A 26,276-nucleotide genomic window follows, 5' to 3' on the forward strand; every position below is an offset into this window, starting at 1 on the left:
TAATGTTAATATGATGAAACAAATTGAAAGAAAAAGTTATCATAATTCCTACTTTGATTAATACCTACTTTGAGGAAAATGGTGCCAGTTCTGAGTGGAAGTTTAGATTTAAAAGCAGATGTAATCTGTGTTTTAAATTAGTCACCAATTATTATGTATACATCCGTTGCCGCTGAACTAAGTTTTTCAATACAAGCATATATATAAAAAAAAGAGAAATCTTCTGTAGATTCAATTTATAACAACTAATAAAGTCAATTCAACAACGTAGATATGTCGGTTTTATCTGGTGTTACGTTTTTGCACATACGCCTATGATTAATAAATTACGTAGTTAATCATCTGACTATTTTTAGTTATAAATATTTACACACGTTTTGCACAAAAAATATATTGTGGATATTTTATTCACATCGGATATACAAATGCGCATATTTTAGCCAAAAACCTTGCATATAATTCTTGACTGAGAATAATAACAATTTTTATTGACCCACTAACGTTAACAGTTACAGCAGAATTGAACTATTTTTGTTTTTTACGAAATTATACACAAGGTATTTTAAGAATTTTATTCTACTGAACGTACGCAAGGCAAGAGTCGATGATTGCAGTTTTTCATCACGACAAATGTCAAGATCGTGATTATAAAAATCTCTTTCACGATTAAATCATTAAAAACTCATAAAACACTTTACAAATTAACAGTTTTGCACTGAACAAAAAAAAATGTATATATATAAATAGTGTACAACTACATAACAAAAATTAACATATTAACATTATTAACCATTATAATTATAATTAATACCATCCTCTACAAATAATTTTTTGGCTTCTCGATCTGTAAAGAGCTCATTCATGAGCGTCTGATGTACCCGGTAACTACGATTTTACAGTCATCGCGGTGCGGTAAAATAACTCGAAATTTTTTTGACTTAAGAGCAGTGGCGGCTCCTCAGAGGAGGCAGGGGAGGCTGAGCCTCCTCTATTTTTTGGAGCTGAGTTTCCTCTAATTTTTTTCGATGAAAGAATTTATATTTTTGTAGACATTTGTTATTTTTCAGAATATTTTCTTGGATTTCATTTACTTTCATCATATATCGGGTTAAAATGTCGGAAAAATTTATATTTGCGCCCTCACAATCATAATTCACATTCACACCACTCCGCGTTTGGTTTCAGCGGCAGAGGCTTGCTAGCCGCTAGCCTCCGAACGACGATGCATCTGAATAAGAGATCGTAACCTTGACGCACCGTCAGTGTGCATTGCATTGGCTAAAACGTTGATTCGACAGCCGCTCCAAGCCGCTAGCCTCCGGCTAGTTCATCTCTTTTCAGATCAAGTCGTGCAGATAACTTTATCTCTTTCTTATTAGTTGGAGCAATCGGGTGTAAGTAGGAAAAACATTGAGGTGGTTTCGCGAGCTCCCTGTTCAGTGGTGGTGGTGTTTAGGCTTTACGTAGGTAAGGGTATAAAAGGGAAGACCAACACCATCACTCCCATTAATGGTATTGACAGTTACAATTAGAAACAAAACAGAGCATTTCATGAAAATAATTATAATAAAACTAAATAGTTAACGGCTTCGGTTTTAAGAAACAAATTATACTGTTGGAATTGTGTATTATTTATAAGTGATAAACTGATAAATCTTCCGCTTGGGGTAAAACAGGCTATAATAACACTAGTTTACAAATTTAAACTTTTTTTCGTATCCAAAAATAAAAAAAATATTTTTTACTTCTAAATTACTTACTGATAACAAATCCAAAAACGGATTATCCTTATCACGTCAGGTTTTTTCATAAATCAAAAATAATGAACTTTGCTCTTACCTTCACGTTAGTGTCAAATTGATTCATGTTAAAGCACCATTGTCGTGTAAAAAATGTCTTCGAGATCGTGCAAAGTAAGTGCAAATCAGTTTTGATATGTTTATGGTAAAATTATAGTACCTAAAGCAAGACCTGTTCAAATATGCTTAAAAAGAAGGTATCAAGGATTTTGGGACGAAAATGTGTAACTGTTGGTCTATTATAAGGGAAACTGTCAGTACTGCCAATAAAAGAAACGCTACTGTTTATCATTTTTAATTTTCAGTCATAATGTTTATAATATATACTGGGTGTTGCTTTTATTTGATACAACCCCTGTAACTTCTTTATTCTTAAAGATAAACCTGTATTTCTTTGAGCAAATTTGTATCATTTTAAAAGATCTTTGTGAGGCCAACCTCACATTTTTATTATCACTTCCCGTAGCAAAATCAAAAGCAACCAATTATTCTAAAATCAATACTTGAAAAATTTTAAATAAAATATTGATGACAATCTAGTAGCTTGAAAAATTGACACTCATGTTATTTATTTACGTAAATGTTTTAAAATGATACAAATTTGCTCAAAAACTATATTTTCATATATATTTAAAAATAAAAACGTTACAAGAGTTGTATAAAAGAAAAGAAATACGGGGTATGTTTATATAAATATCTCAAAAACCTGACGTGATAGATTTTTTCTGCTTTCAGATTTGAATTTCCCGAACCCAAATCCTTTAGATTCAACTATTTTTGTCTTTGGATATAAAACCTTGTAAACTAGTGTAATTTACAAAATTTGTCACGAGCTATAGAAAGGCATGAAAAATCACAGGAAGACATATTTTCTTCGATTAAATTAGAAATGCTTGGTAAGCAAAACATTGCCAATAATTTAGATTCGGCTCATAAAAGGGAGAACTGTTACGAGAAAGTTGATGAAAATTGGGCAATTTTGAAAAGACTAATCGATGCAATATAATTTATCTGTCAACGCAAGAGTGTTCTTTTCGTGGGCATGACGAAAAAAATTATTCAGATAATAAAAGATATAAAAAGTAGTGCTTTTCAAATTTGAGCCTCCTCTGAAGAAAACTTCACGAGCCGCCACTGCTTAAGAGGCTTTTAAAACATAAATTGTTCTACAAATAATAAAGGATACCTGCAGAAACACAATTTATGCAAGTTTTTGTTCAACAGAATATTTGAGAACTGAAGAAAATTTTAGTTAGAAAAGCGAAATGTCAACAAAATATTTTGACGTTCTTCTTTCGTTGCAGATGTTTGAACGCAACGCCTACTGCACAATTGCTTAAAGCAGGGTACTCGATACCGAGTTACAATTTAGCAGGGTTTGGATTTAAAAGATTAGTATATATATAATATATAAGTATAAAAATAGGTCGGAGAAAAAATTTAATACATTTTTTGTGCGTTAGAGCATTTTACAGGGCCCGGTTTTATTAAAGCACTCCGCTGCGCGTCGTGCTTCAAAATTAAAACCTCGCCTGCAAAACGCTACCTACCGCACTCATAATGTAAATAACTATTTTTATCATGTTTTAAGTTTAAACACTGTATATTCTATGATTAATTTATTATTGTTAGATATAATTACTATGTAATAAGGAATATTTTCGTAAGATTTTCTGTGCTTAGCAATCTCCAACAAATTGTTGCTCCTGTTAAATATTCATAATTAAAGTTTGATTTCCGAAACTCAAAAATATGTTTTAAAATAAATAAAAATTCTGTAAATAAATAGGGATTGTAACGTGAAAATGGTATAATTGTTTTCGTCTGCTCATATACTCATTTTTTACTAAATTAAATAATTAAATAAATTAATATTAAAGGACCATTTAAGTTTGACAGTTTGAAATGAATGGTTATTATGGGTGGGGCAAGTAAATACCCATAAAGCAACAAACCCGGATTATAGTTGGTCATGCTGTAGCTTGTTGATTTATACATTCCTGAAACTTTGTATTCCCTATACAATAGAGTAATGGGCAAAAACCGACTTCCGAGAGGCAAACCTGTCAAAATAAATTTAGGTTCTTCATGGAAAGATTAGAATAATTTCATCGACAGGTAGACATTCTTAGAACGAAATAAATACAAACCATTAGTGGTAAGACTCGCGATAAGAGAGGTCCAAAAGTGTAGTTACTTCTGTGGTTATTTACATTATAGCTGGATTATAAAAGCATAAAAATACATTACATTATACGTACACACACATTTAATAATAAAACAAATATATTTCTTCTTATTAAACAAAAATGAGTAAATACTAACTACTCAAAAATACGGTGTTACAAACACTTCAAAGGAAAGGAAACTTTTGGTAATAATATTTTCAGAAATATTTTTTGCTAATCAAAAATTCTCGACATTCAATCCAAACATATCTATTACTAGCTGACCCCGTGAACTCCGTTTCACCTACAATTTAATTTTGAATCTGCAAAATCGAATGCTTTGAAATCTTGCAGATGTTTTAAACATATGATAAGCATAATAAATTATTTTTATTCAAAATATATTTACTTATCCCCTCCAAAAAATTGATGACGTCAGCCCAAAATTTTGCCAAATGAATCTAAAATGTCCAAAATAGGATGAGATTATACTTGTGATTTATCATTCCATTCATATTTTTTAGTTTTGCTTATAGGGGGTGTCTCAAAAAAATTAATCACTGAGTCAATTTATTTTATTGATTGAATCAAGAATTGCAAAACTGAATTTTGAAATATTGCAGACGTTTTGAAGTTACTGTTCGACATGGTAGGTTTTCAATCAAAATATATCTGTTTATCAAGCCCAAAAACTTGAAGACGTCATCTCAAGATTTTGCCGAATAAATCCTATCTAAAATGTGGAAAATATCATCAGTATATTTTCGTAATTTATCACGGCATTCATATTTTTTAGATTTGCTTTTACAGTGACTCAAAAAAATATATGGATCAGTCAATTTATTTTAGTGAATAACTCAAGAGTTGCAAAAATGAATACTTTGAGATCTTGCAGACGTTTTAAAGTTATTGTAAGCATGGTAAATTGTTAAGAATATTTATTTTTTCCCCCCAAAAAATTGATGGAATGGCTCACTCGATTTTCGCAGATAATTTTGGGAATACAATACAGTTATTTTTAGTATTACACTGCACCAATCCAAGGTGGTATATTTACGTGTTGATAGTAAATGTTGATTAGGTCATCACAAAATTGTGTGAAGAAAAGACTCAACTCGAAAATGCTGAATATGTTTCATTATACTTTTGGTGCGAAGGAAGTTCTGTCGAAACAACGTTCGATCAATTTTTTGACAATGGTTGATATAAATAAAACTCAGTAGATGCTCATACTCGAAATACGAAGTATCTACTCGAATATCAAATCAAAATATTTCTAGTTTTTCTAGATGATACTAATACTTCAGTAAGTAACAGTTGATGCTCAAGTAGCATCTCGATACAACAAAAAAGGACAACAGTGACAGTGTTCAACCATCAAGGCAAAAATCGAGTCACCAAAATATAAGTTAGTATGGGGTAGACACCTTGAGATGGGAATCTCTATGGCCAGTGTTAGAAAAAACGCACTGCACAATTTATGAATAAATAAAAGTTAATTACATGAAAAGTTTTCGATATTCCTGCTCCTAATGTGTTTTTCAAACTGAATGCACCTTTTGACGACGTTGCACATTCATGAAATTCACCATGTTTAGTTAAAATTCACTCTTACAACGATCCTACTCGTTTTCTAAGCTGCTTTACAGACAGCTCAGTTACTTATTTGCCACGCCGATCCTCATTTTTAGATTAAATGCTCACAAAACGCCTAGATGTTCAATTTGTATCCGCGGAGACACAATGTTTCCAAGTAGGTACTCAGTACATAGAGTAGATGCTCAGGTATATAAGAGTAATAATGAAGTAGGTACTTCGTACTTCGAATATGAGTATCTACTCAGTTTTATTCATACCACTCAATGTCTCGCTTCAATGTTTGATTATGTTGATTATGAGCACAACGCTGATCAACTTCCATATCCGAATTACCCATGAAATAAATTATTGCGGTTTGCACCTGAGGTAGTTCGTCGCACATTTGATTGACTTCGTGGACCTATGTGAGCTTGTTGTCTTCTCGGCATTTTAATGAACTTCATAAAACGACACAGAATTATTTTCACAGTCAATCAAATCTGTAAATTTTGTCTTGAGAATTTTAAAATATTGAAAACTTCAAATTAAATCCTCGAATAACGGTAAAGTTTGAGGTTTTGTCAAAACCAACAAAGTGAATATAGGTAAATAGAATGGCAGATCAAAATGAATAAGAAACTTTCGCAATGTGCAATTAAATTCACTTTAACCAAGACTTGTCTTAAAATAAACGACGTTTTTTTTTTACGAAAAAACAAAGAACGATTTCAAATGCAATATACTTTTCACAATCGCACGGAAGAATTAGTTTTGTATGACACGTCAGTTAGACGACAGGTCCGTCAGAGACGCCAACTATTGAAAGTAATTCGAAGTCGCGACTCCCATACAAAATTTTTAGAATTTTTTAATTTTTTACTGTTCTTTTAAGTTATCCTTATTTTTTTTATTTATAAAGCATCCCCATAATATAAAAAATGTTTCAAATCGGTCAAGCCGTTTTTGAGTCTTAGCGAGACTAATAGGAACAGCAATTGATTTTTATTTTATAGATGATTAATAAATGGGGGTTGGTGGTAGAAAGGTGAAAATTTAGGGTTATGTGTATTTTTTGATGCCAAATCTTAAAAAAATAAAAATAAAAAAATTTGTCAAAAAAATAGATTTTTTAGGGTGGGCCACCCTTATCACTTAGGGGTTTAAAAAATAGTTTACAACATATTGTCAGACCTACCGAATAGACACAAAAAATTTCATACAAATCGGTTTACCCATTTCGGAGAAGTTCGGTTACAAACATTGTGACGCGAGAATTTTATACATAATGCATTATTATTTTAGAACAAATTTCATTACCATAAAAAAGGTTATACTGACTCGACCTTAAAAGATAGACATATGTTGTCGCGGACTTTTCTTTAGAACTTTTAGAGGGGAACAATTTCGTCCTACATGATTTTTACGTAACTTTAACCGTTTAAGCAGCGTAAGCAACGGAAGCTGTCAAAGGAGGAATAATTTTCCCGTTTTTCCGAATTTTTCATTGCTACTTCGCTCTTAATGATCGTAGCGTGATTTTATATAGCCTATATGTAGATATGATACATGGATTATACAACACAAAAAGATTTTTTGAATTTGAACCAGTAGTTTCTGAGATTAGCGTGTTCAAATAAACAACAGCTTCAGCTTTATTATATAAGTATAGATTTCAAAAAATGTTCGTTGGCCTTTGAATTTTTATTTTCTGGTTGTTTAAAAATTGTATGTATAATAATTACAGGTGGAAATACACTATATTAATATTTATTAAATATCAATTGTTTTCATCCATCCATGATTCGTAGCCAAAAGTAATACATATACCTGTGATCCCAAATATGAGACACACAAAAAACAGTATTTAGGACAATCTGCAATAAAAAAAAAACATCCTCAAATTTACGTCAAACGATCATGTGATTTTTAACCAGTCCTGAATTTTCAAGGTAAAGATAAATTTGACCATTATTTATTTGGTAACTTCATCATATTTTTACTCGCATTAATGTTTCATTTATAACTAGACAACCAAGTTCCAAGTAAAACTAATGCAGAGTAAAAAGTGAAATTTGGTAATAGAAATAAACCTACTGCAAATTCTGCCCTTGCTGACAGATTGAACACTGTTATGAAAACTGAGGAAAACGTTTCGTCCATAGGGTCCAAATTTTTACATCCGATTGTACACAGTGTCGCCTGTTTTCAAGTTCTGCTGCATTACTATAATAGAACGATGGATTGACACCCTTATATTGATTATTTCAACATTGGGGCGCTGGAAAATTGTCAATTGTCATTAAGTAAACTGTCTTGCTAAAATTGCTCTCGACTAGATTTTGAGAACGTTTGGAAAACAGTAAATTACGAAGATACATACTTTTTTTTTTAATATATGTATACTAATACGTAATGTTTACGACTGTTCGTTACAATTGATGATTGACGAAAATGCAAATGATCTAAAAAATATACTGTTTTCGGAACTTAATCCATAAACAGCCGACTAGTGTTACGTAGTACATAGTTTCAGATCCCCCTGTAAACGCACCTTAACGCCCTTACGCCAATGTAACAATACCCGCTTTTTGCTACCGATGTCGTCGATCTGGCAGATTCTGGAAGTTTGTTTTTAGCCGCCTATTTATAACTTTAAGGCTTTTCCAACTCGCGAAGACCGCTGTCCGTGAAAATCCCTCAGCTCCAACCCGCCAAAACCCTCCCATTCACTCCAAAACGTCATTTTCGCCTCGTAGCACGTGCTTTTATGTCAGATTGCGCCGGCGTAATCTGACATTGACATTTTGGAAGCAGCTGTTTTTCCCGGTTCGTCACTCAAAAAACGCCACCGCGGGTAAAAACTGTCAATTTGCACGTACCTCTGATGGGGAAGGGCTTAGTCTGCACCGTCTCCGTGTTCGGGGGCAGCAGTCTCTTCGTCTCCGGCGACATCACACTGGGACATGCTTTCACTTCGCTGACTTTGCAGTAAGTGTAAGGTCCCGAGCGCACTCCGCAACCGTTACGTAGGCGAAGAGACCCGCTGAGGATGTCCAAGCCGCTACTCATGTCGACAGCGACACGTTGCACTCCAAATCGTAGCTATTTTTAAACAAAACACAGCGACTGACTGAGCGAAACTGAGCCGATTCCGTGTTTTTACACAGGTTGTAGACGAGCGCCGACGAATTCGTTGGAGAGGGATTGAGGAGCGCGCCGACCAATGGCGAAACGTCTAGATCGGACCACGGCGACGGCAAATGCGGCGCTGGTTAGAATGTATAGGGAAGGATCAATATAGTGGGAATTTTAGGATTTATTTGCTTGGGTGGCTGATTGGCAGGGCTGGGGTTGGATGCAGGTAGTACAGGTAAAAGGGTTGAAATGGTTAAGTATAAAGTAGACAAAAGCTATAAGGTTATATGGCCATCCCATTGTGTCGAAGTTAAGTTATTTACAATAGAAAAGGTTTTAGGGTCGTAAATAACGTGTCCACTGTAGCTCAACCGGCTGTTGTGGTTTCGTTCAGGGGCGACTTTCACTAAATATGTAAATCCACCACTCCACTATTTCTTTATACTTGCTTCGAAAATAAGATAGTAAAACTATAAACTACCTGGAAAACTGACTGGACTTGTAGGGTTTTCCAATCCTAAGCGGTAGGTGGGCCAATAGGAATGATTGACAGCTTGTAACAAGTACAATGGATTAAGCTTATGGTCCTATTATGATACCCTAAAGGTCAAGTCAGTTTTGCCGGTAGTTTTAGTCTCTTATTTTGGAAACAAGTATACTACCAGCAGCCGCTGAGGGTTCCGAAGTAACCACTCGCTTTGAAAGCCGGCCTTGTTAAATATAAGCAAAAAATGTTTAGAAGACGATTTATTGCCAATCGGTAAGCTTAGTGCGAACCACACAAAGGGGGTATTTATTTGTGGTCAACTACTTTTATGATGGTCATATAACCTTATAGCTTTTGGACTAGTATATAATGTATTCCAAACTGCTTGCGTATATTATTAATGTAGCGTAATATAGGGTGTTTAAAAAAAAACTGAGGCAATTTATTTTATTGATTAAATCAAGAATTGCAAAACTGAATACTTTGAAATCTTGCAGACGTTTTAAAGTCATTGTAAGCATGGTAAATTGTTAATAAATATATATGTGTTTATTCCCCCCCCCCTCAAAAATTGATGACGTCATCTCAAAATTTTGCCGAATAAATTCTACCCAAAACGTGCAAAATATGATGAGTTTTTACTTGTAATTTATCACTGTGTTCATATTTTTAGATTTACTTAAACAGCTGGCTCAAAAAATTAATGAATGAGTCCATTTATTTTATTGGTTAAATCAGGAACATTTTCCCAGAAAATTTTGGGAATGCAATACTGTTATTTTTGGTATTACACTGCACTAATCTAAAGTAAGTTGATATACGTGTCTTTGCAAAATGACGTCATCACAAAATTATGTAAAGAAAAAACCCAAGTCGAAAATGCCGGATATGTTTCATTGTAGACTACTTTTTCCGTACTTTACGGGTCGCGAGACGTCGAGAAAACATAAAAGTGTCATTCGTCCGATGGACTGCGATTGCTATACTTCTTTAACTTACGCTGAGGAACTAAAAATTGAAAAATATGTGAAAATATATAGCAATAGTTGTTTAAATTTTTTAACTGAGACAAATATACAAATTTGAATGGGTACAATGTTACGCTAATAATATAATAACAGTACTATGTTACTAATATTTCAAAATAATAATTAAAGTTACTTTTTTATTAATAAAATAAATTATTTCATTCATTAATTTTTTGGGACCCTGTATAAATAGATCGATTAGTGTGTACACTAATTCAGAATAGGTTTTGTAGTTTCTAAGTTAAATTGTAGATGTTTTCACACAATTTTGGCTTTTTTCAAAAACCTGCATACGAAATGCTAAAAATAGAACGGTATTTTTAAATAAATCACAGGTACGACAGAACAACATTATTTTGCTATACTATGTTCGATGGTTTCGGAAATTACCTACTTGCAGGATAAAATAGCCCGATAGACCACAAACCGACAGACAGACACCAGACAAACGGAAATTCGAGACCTACTTTTTCATATTATGGGAACTATGAAACTTTGGGAAACGATCAAATTAGCTATGACTAATTTGATCAATGGCTAATTAGTATACCTTTCCCTTGTTTTTACGCTTGAAAAGTAAAATGTAATGAATGTTTGTGTGTGTAAAGGATAAACATAATTGCAGATAAAGCGCAACTATTGAAGGTAAATATTTTTTGCATCTTGGTTCATCAAAATTTTAATGCAATGACTAAAATTCTTATCAACCAAGATATAAAAAATGTTTACAAAACAATTAAAAAATTAGAAATTATTTCAAATCAGTGATAATGAATTTGGTGTTATTTATTCTTTATGACAAGAAATTTCTTTGAGATCCAAAAAATTCTGAATGTCGTAATTTACAATCAAAACTGACGGAAATGACGGACAATACTTCAAGAAAACGAACGGTTTATCATTTATTATATACATATAATTAACATCTGCTTATAGCGTTATAGAATTGTTGCTTAAAATTATTTTGAACACTTCATAATCACATTTAAATTCAGCGACAAGGTGAACATTTCAAATATAAATATAAAATTTATCATTATATTTGAGTTATTTTTGTGAAACTGTACTTACTGTTTCTTATAAGAATTCATAAAAAATCTTACTTAGGTTTAACAATTAATTATCTGAATTCCGAAAACTCTATATTTTTCAATTTATTTCTGCAAATATCTGGCAGTGTTACATAACTCACATATCTGGAATTAATTGATTGTATATAATCTTAGTAGATTACAGTAATCTTAATTAATATTATACTTGTCAAATTCTCCAGCTGTCCTAATTAAGTAAATATCGACTAAGCAAATTTAAAATTAGTACAATAAACAACGATTAAGTGAACTATTTGCAAGATAAATTTGGGTTTTTGCCTTGCGTTGTTTGATACTCAAATTATTCTGTAATTTCATTAAGTATGGTTTCGTGATTTTTTTTTATTATCAGAAATCAAGCCGTAAAATTACATTTGCGTGCTGTAGATATTGAAATTAAACAATTTTAAAGCCTGCAGGTACTCTATTCTAGAAAATATTAAGAATGGTTCGGCCTTGTTGTCGACCCATCATAGTACAGATAGGCAGCTGTTGAGAACACATCGATAACGATAATATTTTGAATACCAAGAAATAAAAGATATGTCGATTTTTTTTATAACAAATATTACAAAAGGCACAAATTAAAAAAATCAATAATTTGCATTTAAATAGAATTCGAAAAATAGAACAGACATCGTCCATAAAATTAATTTTTGCGCATCTTTGATGAAGTATAGAAATGAGGGTAGAGAAATGAGGGATTCTGTTGAAATATATTAATATATATACAAAGCATTCTTTTATATATATTTTGAAGAAACATTTTATAACATCCGAGAGGTAAATTTATTTGGGTAGATAACCAACATTACAATTCTTTTTTCAATTAGTGAAAAAACATTGAAAAAGATTATTTATTCGATCGTTATATATTACATTTAGGCAAATAAAATTAATGACAGCCAATAAATTGAAACCAAATTATTAAACCAATTCGCTGTAAAAAGAAAATTGTCATCAATAATTTTCTGTTATAATTTACTAGGGGAGAGGGGATACAAAACATACAAATACATCAGCACAATAAAGAAATGAAAAACAAAATATGTCTTAAATCACTCGTACCTATTGGATCGTAGCAAAAAACAAAAGTAAAATCACTAAAAAGACGTACCGTTAGAACTATAATGCAAGAATAAAAGACGAAAATCGAGAAGCTCATTTACTTAGGGTGTATGCTTTTATTTTTATTTGAGAACAATTTATACATTTTTTCAAAGGTAATAATTGATACATGAATTACTTAGTTAAGTATGCATTAAAATTTCAAAAATTTAAAAATCACGTTAGTCAAGTATAACATTCTTAACACATTTAATACAATACACTTAATACAAATTAAACATAACTCACGAAACACAGTTAAAAACTGGGTTAAATAAAATGTGGTCAATAAAAAATACTTTAAAATGATATCATAAATTTTTTGTATGGAATTGACACACAAATTTAGTTACCGTATCTTTAGTGTGGAAATTTGTAGGATATTATTTATCTGAAGTCGTCTCTGGGGTGTATAATATGTTGCCTATGCAAAAATTGTCAGGCGTAAACAGATAAAAGGAACACCTGTATAGTACTTATATACTTATAATTTAAGATAAATACGTCTGCAAGATTTTAAAGTATTTAGTTTCGCAATTCTTGATTTAATCAATAAAATTAATTGACTCAGTCATTAATTTTTTTCAGACACCCCGTATAAGCAAATCTAAAAAATATTAATGCAGTGATAAATAGAGAGCGGATTTCTGTCGGGCTAGGCAAGGCCAAACTCGGTACGGCTCGTACGGGATGGGAATTCATTGCAGTTACGAGCTGCACATCGTTTATTTGCGATTAGAATAACGCTGCTTTATTGCACTCTGCTGTTAATTCCCGTTCTCATTTACTTAGACGTTTGATTAATAAATCGTTAATTGTATTTATGGAATAAGTAACGATTAAATTCAGTGATTATGTATCACCCGCTACTGAGTCCCGGCGATCCAGCGCGTCCCCACCTATAACCGTGACGTAGCCCGACAGAAATCCGCTGTCTAGTGATAAATCACAAGTATAGTCTCATCATTCTTTACACATTTAAGATAGCATCTTTTCAGCAAAATTTTGCGGCGGCGTTATCAAATTTTTAGGGGGCATGAGCAAATATATTTTGATCAAAATTTTTACCATGCTTATAACTTTAAAACATCTCCAAGATTTCAAAGCATTCGGTTTTGCAGTTCCTGATTAAATCAATAAAATAATTTTTTTGAGTCACCCTGTATATGCAAATCCAAAAAATATGAATGGAATGATAAATCGCAACTACAGACTCATCATATTTTGCACATTTTAGACAGGATTTATTCGGCAAACTTTTGAGCTGACGTCATCAATTTTTTGGAGGGCACAAGTAAATATATTTTGATTACAAATTTATCACGCTTATTATACCTATAAACCATGTGCAAGATTTCAAAGCATTCGGTTTTGTAGATTCAAAATTAAATTGCAAAATGTTTTCATAATTTTGATTTTTTTTTCAAAAAATCTGGACGTTTCGGGTAAAAACTCAACTCAGAGTCATTAACTACACGTGTAGGACTATGTTATTTTATACAATTTAAAATCCATTTACTATGTACAATTTTGAAGTGACGTCATCGCATTAGTGGTGGGGATGATTAGACAAATTTTGGTTAGCGTTTTACCATCTACATGATACTCCTATATAAGTACAAAATTTCACAACAATCAGCCTAGTGCTTTCGGAGATTATATGTCTAATAAAAATTCGGGACGGCAGATAGACGGACAGACAGACGGAAACGGGAGACCTATTTCTTCGTCCTCTAGGGATAATGGAAGATCGAGAAAACGTAAAAGTAGAGAGTCGGCCGACGAACTCGATTACAATACTTCCTTTGCTTACCCTCGGGAAGTAAAAATTGACAGTATCGTAATAATTTTTAATATAAGATGTGGTGTGGTGGTGGTGTTAAGTGATAGCAGACGATACTTAACTCTTTCATGCATTATGCAATAAATTTACTTTTCTTTTATACATACAACCTTTTAAAGATCAAAATTTTTGATCTTATTAGACGCAACGGCTCAGTTCGAGGATCAGTCTGCAAATAAATGCTAAAAGTCCAAAATATATCAAAGTTGCACAATAGACTGGCGGATGAAAAATGAACGTCCACAAATAACTGAGCTTTTAGAATTTTTTAAACACTGTCCCAAAAAGTTCATCCTTGATATTACATAGGAATATGAAAGTATGCGTTCCAAACTGTATTTCTTTAGTCTTTATTCAGAAAATTCGCGACAAAATTCTAGAAAATACTTGTAGTAGTGAGTTAAATTGTTTTTATTGTATTTCAGGAAATGGTGCGTTCAAATAATCCCCGTTTTATGTGACTAATTTGCATTCGTGTATAATGGGTTGCATACTAAATACAAAATCTAATAAAAATAATTTCCCCGTTTCTCTATCATACAAAAGGAAACATTAACACCAAAAGCAACTCGTTTCACTTTATTTAAGTAAAATATGATCATCCACACCTTAGTACACAAAAATAAAGTAATGGCAAATATTCTGGGATAAACAATAGCAATAATCACACATTTTTGTTGAATACAACTTTTACTCAATCATCCTATGAGGTAAAGAAGTATGACAAAAAATCACTTTGTAAAATTGTAGCTACTTCAACGCTGTAACGCGGTTGTATCAAGTCCAGGAGCGTCTTTCTTGGCAAAACCACCCAAAAGTTTCTTAATTTCTGCAATGGCTTTTCCTGGATTTAACCCCTGCAAACAAATAAAAAAATTATACACAAAACCACAAACGCTCATTGCACTTTACCTTAGGACAAGTTCTTGTACAGTTCATTATAGTGTGACACCTAAAAACAGAGAATGGATCTTTCAATTGATTCAATCTTTCTGCTGTCGCCTCATCTCTAGAATCAATGATCCAACGATAGGCCTTAAAAATTAATAATAAATCTCCCCCACAAACAAATCTACCAACATACTTGCATAAGTACAGCTGGTCCAAGGTACTTATCACCATTCCACCAATAGCTTGGACATGACGTTGAACAACAAGCACAAAGAATACATTCATACAAACCATCCAACTTCTGCCTATCACCCACGCTTTGCAAATATTGTTGATGAGCTCCAGACTTCTTTTCATCACTTAATTTACCAAAATTAATTAAAAAACCATTCAATTTTCCCTTACTACTTACGAGCGTTGCAACCATGGCTGAATTGACTTATACTGATTATAAAAATTAGTCATATCAGGAACAAGGTCCTTAACGACGTACATATGCGGCAAAGGATAAATCTTTGTAGATTTCGCCACATTTGTGTCAATTTTACTAATACAAGCGAGAGTATTCACACCTCCAATATTCATAGCACAAGACCCACAAATCCCTTCACGGCACGACCTTCTGAAGGTTAAAGTGGGGTCCATTTCATTTTTAATTTTAATCAGTGCATCCAAAACCATAGGACCGCAGGCGTTCAAATCTACACTGTACTCTTGCATCCATGGTTTCTTGTTGGGTTCGTCTGGGTTCCAGCGATAAATCTCGAATTTCTTTTCGCGGGTGGCCTTCGACTGAGCTTGTGGGGCAGCGGCGGCGGTCGCATAACAACGAACCTGCAATTGTTGATAAAAATATTAACTCTTATGTAACAGGATAGGTAAGGTTAAATGGTGGATTTACTTGCGAAATTGAACCTCTACACAGTCGAAAGAGTTGCATTTCACGGGACATTTTTACAAAGGCTAAACTAAACGAAAATAAATAAGATTTGTTGTTTTGTAGAACTTATGTTAATAGTTTGACAGTTTTGTTCACACACTGGCGACCCTAAACTGACACTTGACAAGTTGGCACGCAGAGGTAAAAGTGCAAGTGCTGCCACCGGCGGGGTCGTTTGAAAATTAAAGTGAAAAGAATTATTATTATTATTAGTGTTATTATATACAAAATTTGAGGGTTACTTAATCTATTTAGTCACTTTTTGTTCTGTGCTGTAAATGTAAACACTTGTAAAAATTGGTACATTATTTGTAATTTCATAAAAGAGCAATCATTAAAAAAAAAATTAATCGCATTCGATGTCGCAGTCCGCCTCGATAATGAGTGTAATTAGTGCAATATCAGTTTACTAATGATTTTCTGATTTGAAAAATGTAAATTTTTTTACTACATATTCCATTCAACACGTCTAATTTATTGTTTGTTCATGTCATGGAGATAAAATATATTACCTCCATGGTTCATGTTTATTCATATTTTCAGTTCATGTTAATATTTTTAACTGTTCAGGGTTCTAATACAATGTAACAATGATGTAAAAGTGCATATGAAAACACATGATAGAAATTTACTTATTCAGGCTTCACTTTTTTAGCATGATATAATTAAAGTTCTGCATGTTTTTACTTATGTTATTCCAATATCCACACTTCATAACCTCTCACTGGAAATTGATATTGTCATTTATGACATTTAAACTAATCTTAAAAATTGATCCGTTTTGAGAAAAAAGACCTTGAGAGTTCTCATCAGTTAAATTAATAACATCATGGACTAGAAATGGAAGGTGTTTCTATGTTTATTTTATTACATCCGAATTATTTTCTCGCAGCTGTGATAACTCAAACACCCGCCTTAAATTGACATCTGAAAAAAAAATTGAACACCCGCGAAAAATTAAAAAATTTGGCTTTGGCTGTGATCATCTAACAAAATGGAACCTACGTTGTCTGTTTTTTTTTTGTGGCGGAATGCGTTCAGATGCAAGTGGTGGACTCCAAGGTTGGAAAAGTACCGCTAAATAAAACATAAAATATATGAAGAATACAAAATAATGTATTCCTCCTCTCACAAAAAAAAAAGAAAGAAAAACCAAGCTGCGACTAAGTTGCGTAGGCTGAAGACCTTCTTAGTTCTAAGCTAGGTATAAAAAAAACTTGCCTAACTTTGAATGAAATCAAATTCAACGTTCTGAATCAATGCAAATAGGTATTTAATGAATATTACAAATTTAATAAAAACAAAGGAAAATCTGAATTAAAGTAACCGGCAAATTTAAAATTATTGCAGTCAAGAAGAGAACAACATTTTTTATACAAACTGTGCAGCGTGTGGCGATCGAATTATATCAATTTTATTCTAGAGCGCAGCAAAATTACCCATAGATGGTGTTGTAGCACGAGCAGAGTTTGGGGCTCCTGGTTGCGGCTGTTCTCTCACCACGGCGATGATTCTACTCTATCGGCAAGCACATGTCACCCAGCACTCACAGAGCACCAGCACCCCTCTATCTAACGAAGAAACGTGCCGCGTTTACATGCCGTTACGGTCGCAAATTCGTGGTTGGAAATCCCGGCTATCGAGACGCCGCTAGTGTCACGGCATCCAGACCGCTCTCCTGACTTCTATTCTAGGTCTGCGTCCTTTTTGCAGATGGCGCGATAAATCCCGCCAGGTCTACTAGGAACCGCGCCCCCCGCTTATGCCACTTGGTTCGGTGTTATCTACCTTGTGATAACCCAAACTTCCCGCCTTTTAATTGACCTTGAAAATAGTTTGAAAGGGCCGCGAAAAATTAAAAAATTCAAAAGTTTGGCCTTGGCTGTGATCGTCTAACAAATAGGAACCTACGTTGTGTGTTTTTTTTTTGCTTTTGAAAAATGGCGGGAAGATGTTCTTTCATACAAGTGAGCATATACTGCATGTGAGTTGAGAGCGCAAGAAATAATAAACAAAATTGTTTTGGAGGGGGGAGTACGGCACCTCCTCGCAAGAGGAAAGAAGATTTACTCCTCAGCGCAAAAACCCCCTTTTGTTTTATTCCCGGACATATTACATTTCAAACACCTTAAGGTATATGAAAGAAAACACTCGCGAATTGACAGACATACACATATGAAAAATTGGTCTAAAGAGTTTAGACAGTACTTCCCTCGCTGTCGGAAACGTGACGACTGCATGTCTATTATTTTTTGTTTGTTTGTTTTGTAGAACCTCAGTAACCAACAAAATATATTTACGCATTCATTATTTTTTTTAGTCACCCGGTATATGCAAATTGAAAAAATATGAATGGAATAATAAATTACAAGTACAGACTCATCATATTTTGTATATACTAGACAGGATTTATTCGGCAAACTTTTGAGCTGACGTTATCAGTTTTTTGGAGAAGATAACCAAATATATTTTGACCAAAAATTTATTATGCTCTTTATAACCTTAAAACATCTGCAAGATTTCAAAACATTCGGTTTTGTAGTTCCTGAGTAAATCGATAAAATAAATTTACGCATTCATTATTTTTTTTGAGTCACTCTGTATATCCAAATCCAAAAAATATGGATGGAGTGATATATCACAAGTATAGACTCATCATTTTTTGTACATTTTAGATATGATTTATTCGGAAAACTTTTGAGCTGACGTCATCAATTTTTTGGAGGGGATAAGCAAATATATTTTGACTAAACATTTATTATGCTCTTTATAACCTTAAAATATCTGCAAGATTTCAAAGCATTCGGTTTTGTAGTTCCTGACTAACTCAATAAAATAAATTCACGCATTCATTAATTTTTTTGAGTCACCCTGTATATGCAAATCCAAAAAATATGGATGGAGTGATATATCACAAGTACAGAATCATAATTTTTTGTACATTTTAGATATGATTTATTCGGCAAACTTTTGAGCTGACGTCATCAAGTTTTTGGAGGGGATAACCAAATATATTTTGATTAAAGATTTATGATGCTCTTTATAGCCTTAAAACATCTGCAACATTTCAAAACATTCGGGTTAGCAGATTCAAAATTAAATTGCAAAATGTTGTTTTATAATTTTGATTTTTTTTCCAAAAATCTGGACGTTTCGGGTAAAAACTCAATTCGGAGTCGTAAACTACATGTGTAGGACTATGTTATTTTATACAATTTAAAACCCATTTACTATGTACAATTTTGAAGTGACGTCATCGAATCAGTGGTGGGGATGATTAGACAAATTTTGGTTAGCGTTTTACCATCTACATGATATTCCTAATATAAGTACAAAATTTCACAACAATCGGTCCAGTACTTTCGGAGATTATCTGTCTAATTAAAATCCGGGTCGGCAGACAGACGGACAGACGGACAGCAGGACAGACGGACAGACGGACAGACAGACGGAAATGAGAGACCTATTTCTTCGTCTTCTAGGGGTCATGAAAGATCGAGAAAACGTAAAAGTAGTGAGTCGGCCGACGGATTCGATTACAATACTTCCTTTGCTTGCGCTCGGGAAGTAAAAAACGAACCAACGGAAATTCTATACATCTGTTTGGAATCAATGCAAATATTTAAATATCACAAATTTAATAAAACAAAGCAAAAACTGAATCAAGTAACTGAATGCAAATACACAAGTTATTACAGGCGTGTGGCGGCAGATCCTTTTTTTTTAAGTTACGGCAGTTAACAGGAGCACAACAAAAGTACCCCTGGGGCATTGTAACATAAGCGGAGTCTGGGCTACCGGTCTGGAGCTGTTCTCCCCCCACGACGGTGATTCTATCTATCGCAAAGCCTACCCCACACGCATATCTCCATTACGAACGTAACCTGCGGAACTAGGCCATGACGGTCGTCCAACCTGCAAGAGATCTCGACTATTGGGCCAAATCGAGAAATTTACAACATCGGCGGCCTCCCCTGAATCTATCCAAACCTGTGGACTTGTACAGGTGACACGATAAATCTCGCCAGCTCGACTAGGAACCGAACTTCGCTTCTGCCACGTTTTCTGTGTCATTTAACCTCAATTCCATTTTAAATATTCAATCTCCCATAACTCTGATGTTAACAACAACTGAACAAGGGTTAAAGCTTCAAAGAGCAATAAACAACATTTAGATTCGCCATACAACCTTGTGAAATTTGAAACAACAAATAATTCTTATATGAGATTAAAGTTGGACATCAAATAATTTATATGATAGAAACATTCATCAACAAAGTATTTACAAAACAAAACTTAACAAGGATTTATGAAACAGAATATCTGGTGTGAAATAAACTTGTACAAATAGAAATATTATGTGAGGTTAAAACTGTCGAATATGAAATTTACGTTCAATTAAAATTATACAACAAATAAAATTACTGAGGCTAAGATTGTGAGATTAAGAAATATAGTACGATGTGAAAATTGCAGAGTTAACAAAATTTACATGAGATTAATTTTTGCCACACTTTATCAACGGTTTAAACAAATAGTTTACATTATGCCAAATTATATCATGATCTAAATGATTGGTTATAAAAAATAATTTACTTTAAGAGTTTAAAATACTACGAACTGGTTACCCCAACAAAACACATAATAAACAAACAGAAAAATATCCAATCATCGCTCCGAGGAAAAAGCGTCTCGGTGATGTAAATTCCAAAATCGTTGCGAAGAAAAAGCGTCTCGGTGATGTAAATTTTATTAAAATCGTTGCGAGGAATTGCCTCGATCATCATGATAACGATGATAACCACCTAAGGGAAGAAAATATCATAATCTAATGAGTGCAAGTGATTTTAATTTAATTTTTTATTTTAATTTAAACGGCGTAGATCCTTATATAATTATAAGGATCTACGCCGTTTAAATTGTTTAACTTTTGTACATACCTGTTTTTCTCTTTGACGGAAAGACATCGTGCATAATCACTTAAATTATCCATACTTTAAAAACAAATCACACACCTTCACTTAAACCCGTCACATTAACCTCAAACGAAGATATTAATTTCCGATTTCCCGCTTAAAACACACGGATGTATTTTGGGTGACAAGGAATTCAGGCCAAAACAGCGTTCTGTATTTTTATTTTTATTATATACTAGCTGACCCCGTGAACTTCGTTTCACCTACAACTTAATTTTGAATCTGCAAACCGAATGCTCGTGACGTACGATGACGCCACTGTCACGTGAGCCAACTGATAAAAGGTCACATTTTTCGGTCCCCTGCGTTTAGTTTTGATTTCGGTTTGGTGGCAGCAACATCAGAGTCCGTTTTGGCTTAAAAGTAGGGCTCTTTTCACGAATTTCTAATTTATATATTTAAATATTAGTGAAAATGTGTTGTATTAGTACTGTTTCATCTTGCATCTATACCGTGTGTTAGCACGTAAAGCATGAAGTGATAGTGCAGCTGAAGTACGTAATTAAACTGAGAGACTTTGTGTGGTACTTTGAGGACAAGTGTTTGATTTCCGGTCATTTTATGTCAATCGCGCAACTAAAACTAAGTCAATTACAGTGTCTTATAGACATCGGTGCAATGTAGCCTGCAATCGTAAAAGTAGACAGGTACTTATAATTATTATTCATGAAACTAATCTATGTGTGTTAGTAAGTATAATTTTATTCTATTTTTTCCACTCTGTCGTCACTGTTCTAAAAACTACCTAAATTCACGACAGTAGAACACATAATGCAGCGTCATCTGGTGGTTATTTAAGACAATACGAAAGCCTGCGACATCTACCGAGTATTACGGTACTAGTTCATCATCTTTTCCGACAGCGCCTTCGCCGGATAAAATTGGCAAATTTGCAATCTACATAAAACGGAAGTTACATGTGCAGTGTACGCAAAACTCCGAAATTGTCTAATATATTTCAAGTGATAGCACGAGTACCCAACAAAATTGTATACGTTGCGATGTATTACAGTTTACGGCTTTTGTTGTTTGATATCTATGAAGATATAGGTCTGTCTGTTCGGAACGAATCGATAGCAAAACAGGTCGATGCTCGTATATTACAATAAACACCTGTCTTTAAAACTATCTATTGTTGTGAAATAATGGCCCGGTTCACGGCTAGAATCGGTCCATTAATGAATTGGCTGTCGAACCTCTCGATTATGTGGCGGTGAAGTTGGGTAATGGCGCGCGAATATCTATATTTGGTAAACAATTCTTAAAATTTTTAATCGATGAAATCAGTGACAGAAAGCAGGTGATCATTTATAATGTTTAAATATGATAAGCATCAATGTATGATAATTAAACCGAAACCCGTTGTCCTACAAGCCCGAAATTATTAAAAACAAATCAATTTGTTTAAACAATGTTAAATTATCCCCGAAAATGTGCATTTTCCCGGCCAAAATATGAAAAATAAATTTTGCAATCTCATCGTGACGTACGATGACGTCAATGTCACCTGAGCTACTTGTATAAAGGTCATGTGTTTCGGTCCTTTGTGTTCAGTTTTAATTTCTGTTTGATGGCGGCAAGATCGTCGCTTCATTTCGGCGTAAAAGTGGAGCGTTTTAGCGAATTTCTAGTTTATTATTAATACATATTACGAAAAATATGTTGTGTTAGTGCTGTGAACGAACGAAAATGGATATTTTTCCGAAAAGGACCGAAAACAGGGTAAGTACGACTTCAGTTTTAATTTATCGGATTCCGTGATTCGTTTGGTCGACAATGTTTACATTTTGGATAAATTTTCAAAACGATTGAAGTTGGTGGGTCAAAGCTATACATTTTCGCGATATAATTAAATAAAATTTAAACATAATTAATACAATTCATAATGTTCAAATATGATAACTATCAATATATGATAATTAAACCGAAATCCGTTTTCCTAAGAACACGAGGTTAGTAAAAACAAATTAGTTTGTTTAAACGTTGTTAAATTAACCCCGAAAATGGACAATTTCTGATCTAAAATATGAAAAATAATGTTTGCAATCTCATCGTGACGTACGATGATGTCACTGTCACGTGAGCTACCTGATAAAAGGTCACATTTTCGATCCTTTCTGTTCAGTTTTGATTCCGGTCTGGTAGCAGCAACATTGGAGCTTCGTTTTGGGTTAAAAGTAGCACGTGTTCGCGAATTTCTAATTTATTGTTAATAAATATTAGCGAAAATGTTTTGTGTAAAGTGCTGTGAACACGAAGGAAAGTGGATATTTTTCCAAAAATGCCCGATTTTTTTTTAAATATGTTGTTAATAACATACATTCAGGACTGATAAAGTACGCCTTTAGAATATACAAAGTACTGCGTTCATAATTCACAAAATACCGTATTCATCATTTTTAAAGTACGGCGTCCAAATTTACAAAATACGGTGTCCTTCACCCATGCTATCAAACCTTAGTCCTCTCTTTTAATGGCAAGACGCACTCCAGACCTCCTCGTATTGTTTGGTTCTTACTGGGCAACAGCAACGAGCGAGCAAAGTCATCGCTCTTTGGTGGCAAACGTGGAGAAATTTGTATATTGTAACTTTTGTAATTGAAGCATTTTGTACTGTATATTGTATGCGTTACTAACTTAACTTGGGTCTTGCCAATTTAGCTCCAGTGGTGCAAATGCTTTGTTTTCATGGTGCATTTGCTTGGGTTTTAATTTTGCAACAGTGCATTCTTTGGTTCCGGGACTGAATTCTCCATGTCGTCAGACGCTCTGGCCTGGGGGGGGTTCTGTTGGCCCTTAGACGCTGGGTCATCATCCTAAACGGATGAGGTTCATCATCCTAAAAGGATGAGGTCAGTCGGCCCTGTATCTATGCGGCTGCGTTCTCCCTTGGGCGTGTGAGCGCTGCGACCTATAGATTTCGTTCCGAGTTCCATCGGTGTGCTTGCTTGGGTTTTCATTTTGCAACAGTGCATTCTTTGGTTCAGAGTCTGAATTCTCCATGTCGTCAGACGCCTTGGCCTGGGGGGGTTCTGTTGGCCCTTAGACGCTGGGTCGCATCTCCTATAAGGATGAGGTCAGTCGGCCTTGGATTTATGCGGTTGCGTTCTCCCTTGGACGTGTGAGCGCTGCGACCAATAGATTTCGTTCCGAGTTTCATGGTTGTGCTTGCTTGGGTTTTCATTTTGCAACATTCTCAATTTTTGGTGCAATTTCTTCCGGTGGTGTATTGACTACTAACTTTGCATTTGTATTGTATCTGAATTGTATCTGTAGTGTATTCTGTATTGTAGTTAGATTGTAGGTACCTGTATTGTATTTCCATTGTATTGTACTGTATAACGTTCTATCCCTCATTAACAAATCTTAGCCCTCTCCTTTCCTAGCGAGATCTGCTCCAGACCTTCCCGTGGTTCTTGCTGAGCATCAACTATCGAGGTCAGAAAATTCAAATTCAAAACCAGCAAAGTTTCACAAAAATCTTGAAAATCGCTCGTTGGTGGCCAACGTGGAGCAAAAAAGACTTTTGTAACTCAACTAACTTTGTTAACTTTGTATTCTTAAGAAAACAAAAATATATTACATTTAATTTATTATTTATAAGGACAAATAGTCATTTGCCACACCGATGCTCATTTTTAGATTAAATGCTCACAAAACGCGTAGATGTTCAATTTGTGTCCGGGGAGATACAATGTTTGCAAGTAGGTACTTCGTACTTCGAATATGAGTATCTACTCAATTTTATTCATACCACCCAATGTCTCGCTTCAATGTTTGACTATTATATTGATTATGAGCACAACGCTGATCAACTTCCGTATCCGAATTACCCATGAAATAAATCATTGCGATTTGCACCTGAGGTAGTTCGTCGCACATTTGATTGACTTCGTGGACGTACGTCAGCTTGTCGTCTTCTCGGCATAAAACGACACAGAATTATTTTCACCGTCAATCAAATCTGTAAATTGTGTCTTGAGAATTTTAAAATATTGAAAATTTCAAATTAAATAATCGAATAACGGTAAAGTTTGCGGTTTTGTCGAAACCAACAAAGTGAATATACGTAAATAGAATGGCAGATCAAAATTAATAAGAAACTTTCGCAATGCGTAACTAAATTCACTTTAACGAACACTTTTGTTAAAATAAACGACGTTTATTTTCAAACGTCATATAACTGACACTTATATGACGCTCTTACCGGGGTTTAAGTGTCATTTCTATGACACCGTGTTTGAGCGGCGCATAAGTACTACTTATACTCCGCCGGCGTATAAATATAGTATATTGTTTTATAAGGAGCAAAAATTAGACTTTTCGTGGCGAATCTGTACGTTTGACGGCCGAGCGCGCGAGGCCGGCAATTACAGATGAGCCACGAAAAGTCATTTTTCTCCGTATAAAAAATGCTATTTTTTCTTCAAACGTGAAACTGGACCCAATTTATTGGACATGAAAATGTTGAAATCTAAGAAATTGTGACAAAAATCACTTAGAACTGATTCTTAAAGCACTAATACGATAACCAACTTGTATTCTAAGGTCTAAAACATTCAGACACTTGATCATAAATCATAATCACCAAACAGGTAGGTACCTACCCCTCACTTTTTCTGCCGCTGATGACCGGCAGAAAAAATGCGAAAACAGCCTAGGCAGAAAAATTGGAGTCACTATATTCTATAACTGTGTGATTTTTTTCTTTCAGTATCGATATAGTTTTTCACTTTGATGTAGGTCAGTGGCAAATTTACTCACCGAGAGGCCTTTTCTTCTTGTTTAATATTCCAATTCCAGCTATTTAAAACAACCTTCACCTAAATATGCCACCTTTAAAATCTGTAGAGGACAAGTTCTAGCAATCAAAATACCTTTGATTCCATCACGTACTCCTAGAAATACTATCATTTTACAATATTTTAAATGTTGTTACTTCGGTGAAATTTTACAAAGGGCACTTCACGATTTCACACAAACTGTTTGTGCAAAACTCTTGTACATCACCCCCTGATCACGTTCCTTACCTTCAAAAGTTGTGGAAATGCTTCTTTGTGTCACAAAAAAATATTTAATGTTCGCCCCTTTCGCCTTATGGTTTGCACCCTATTAGTTGCGCCACATGTAGGCAACCAACTACACACATAGTTGAATTCGCACGAATTCCAATGACAATGATCCACGGAGCAAGAAGTGCCACGTTTAGGGGTATGTATGCAATGGGGCGCAG

The 26,276-nt window shown here is 34.0% G+C and overlaps 2 protein-coding genes across 3 annotated transcripts in view; both read right to left on the reverse strand.

Moving 5' to 3' along the window:
• Nucleotides 1–8,696, reverse strand: part of LOC135144852 (6-phosphofructo-2-kinase/fructose-2,6-bisphosphatase 2) — a 34,264-nt gene extending 25,568 nt beyond the window's left edge. For both annotated transcript variants that reach the window (XM_064076990.1, XM_064076984.1), the window contains exon 1: nucleotides 8,425–8,696. In XM_064076990.1, coding sequence (XP_063933060.1) covers nucleotides 8,425–8,614 — 190 coding nt within the window. In that variant the 5' untranslated portion in view covers nucleotides 8,615–8,696. The remainder of the gene's footprint in view (nucleotides 1–8,424) is intronic.
• Nucleotides 8,697–14,907: 6,211 nt separating this feature from the next.
• Nucleotides 14,908–16,210, reverse strand: LOC135135584 (succinate dehydrogenase [ubiquinone] iron-sulfur subunit, mitochondrial). Its single transcript, XM_064064681.1, has 5 exons — nucleotides 16,029–16,210; nucleotides 15,540–15,961; nucleotides 15,321–15,486; nucleotides 15,149–15,271; nucleotides 14,908–15,093 (listed from the first exon to the last, which is right to left on the reverse strand). Exons 1-5 carry the CDS (start codon nucleotides 16,077–16,079, stop codon nucleotides 14,992–14,994), a joined length of 864 nt encoding a protein of 287 aa, XP_063920751.1. The 5' UTR covers nucleotides 16,080–16,210; the 3' UTR covers nucleotides 14,908–14,991.
• Between the last annotated feature and the right edge of the window lie 10,066 nt (nucleotides 16,211–26,276).

This window comes from Zophobas morio, unplaced genomic scaffold (genome assembly GCF_036711695.1).
Source record: "Zophobas morio isolate AGI-343-1 ecotype UQ-CSIRO unplaced genomic scaffold, CSIRO_AGI_Zmor_V1 ptg000004l, whole genome shotgun sequence".
Lineage (NCBI taxonomy): Eukaryota > Metazoa > Arthropoda > Insecta > Coleoptera > Tenebrionidae > Zophobas > Zophobas morio.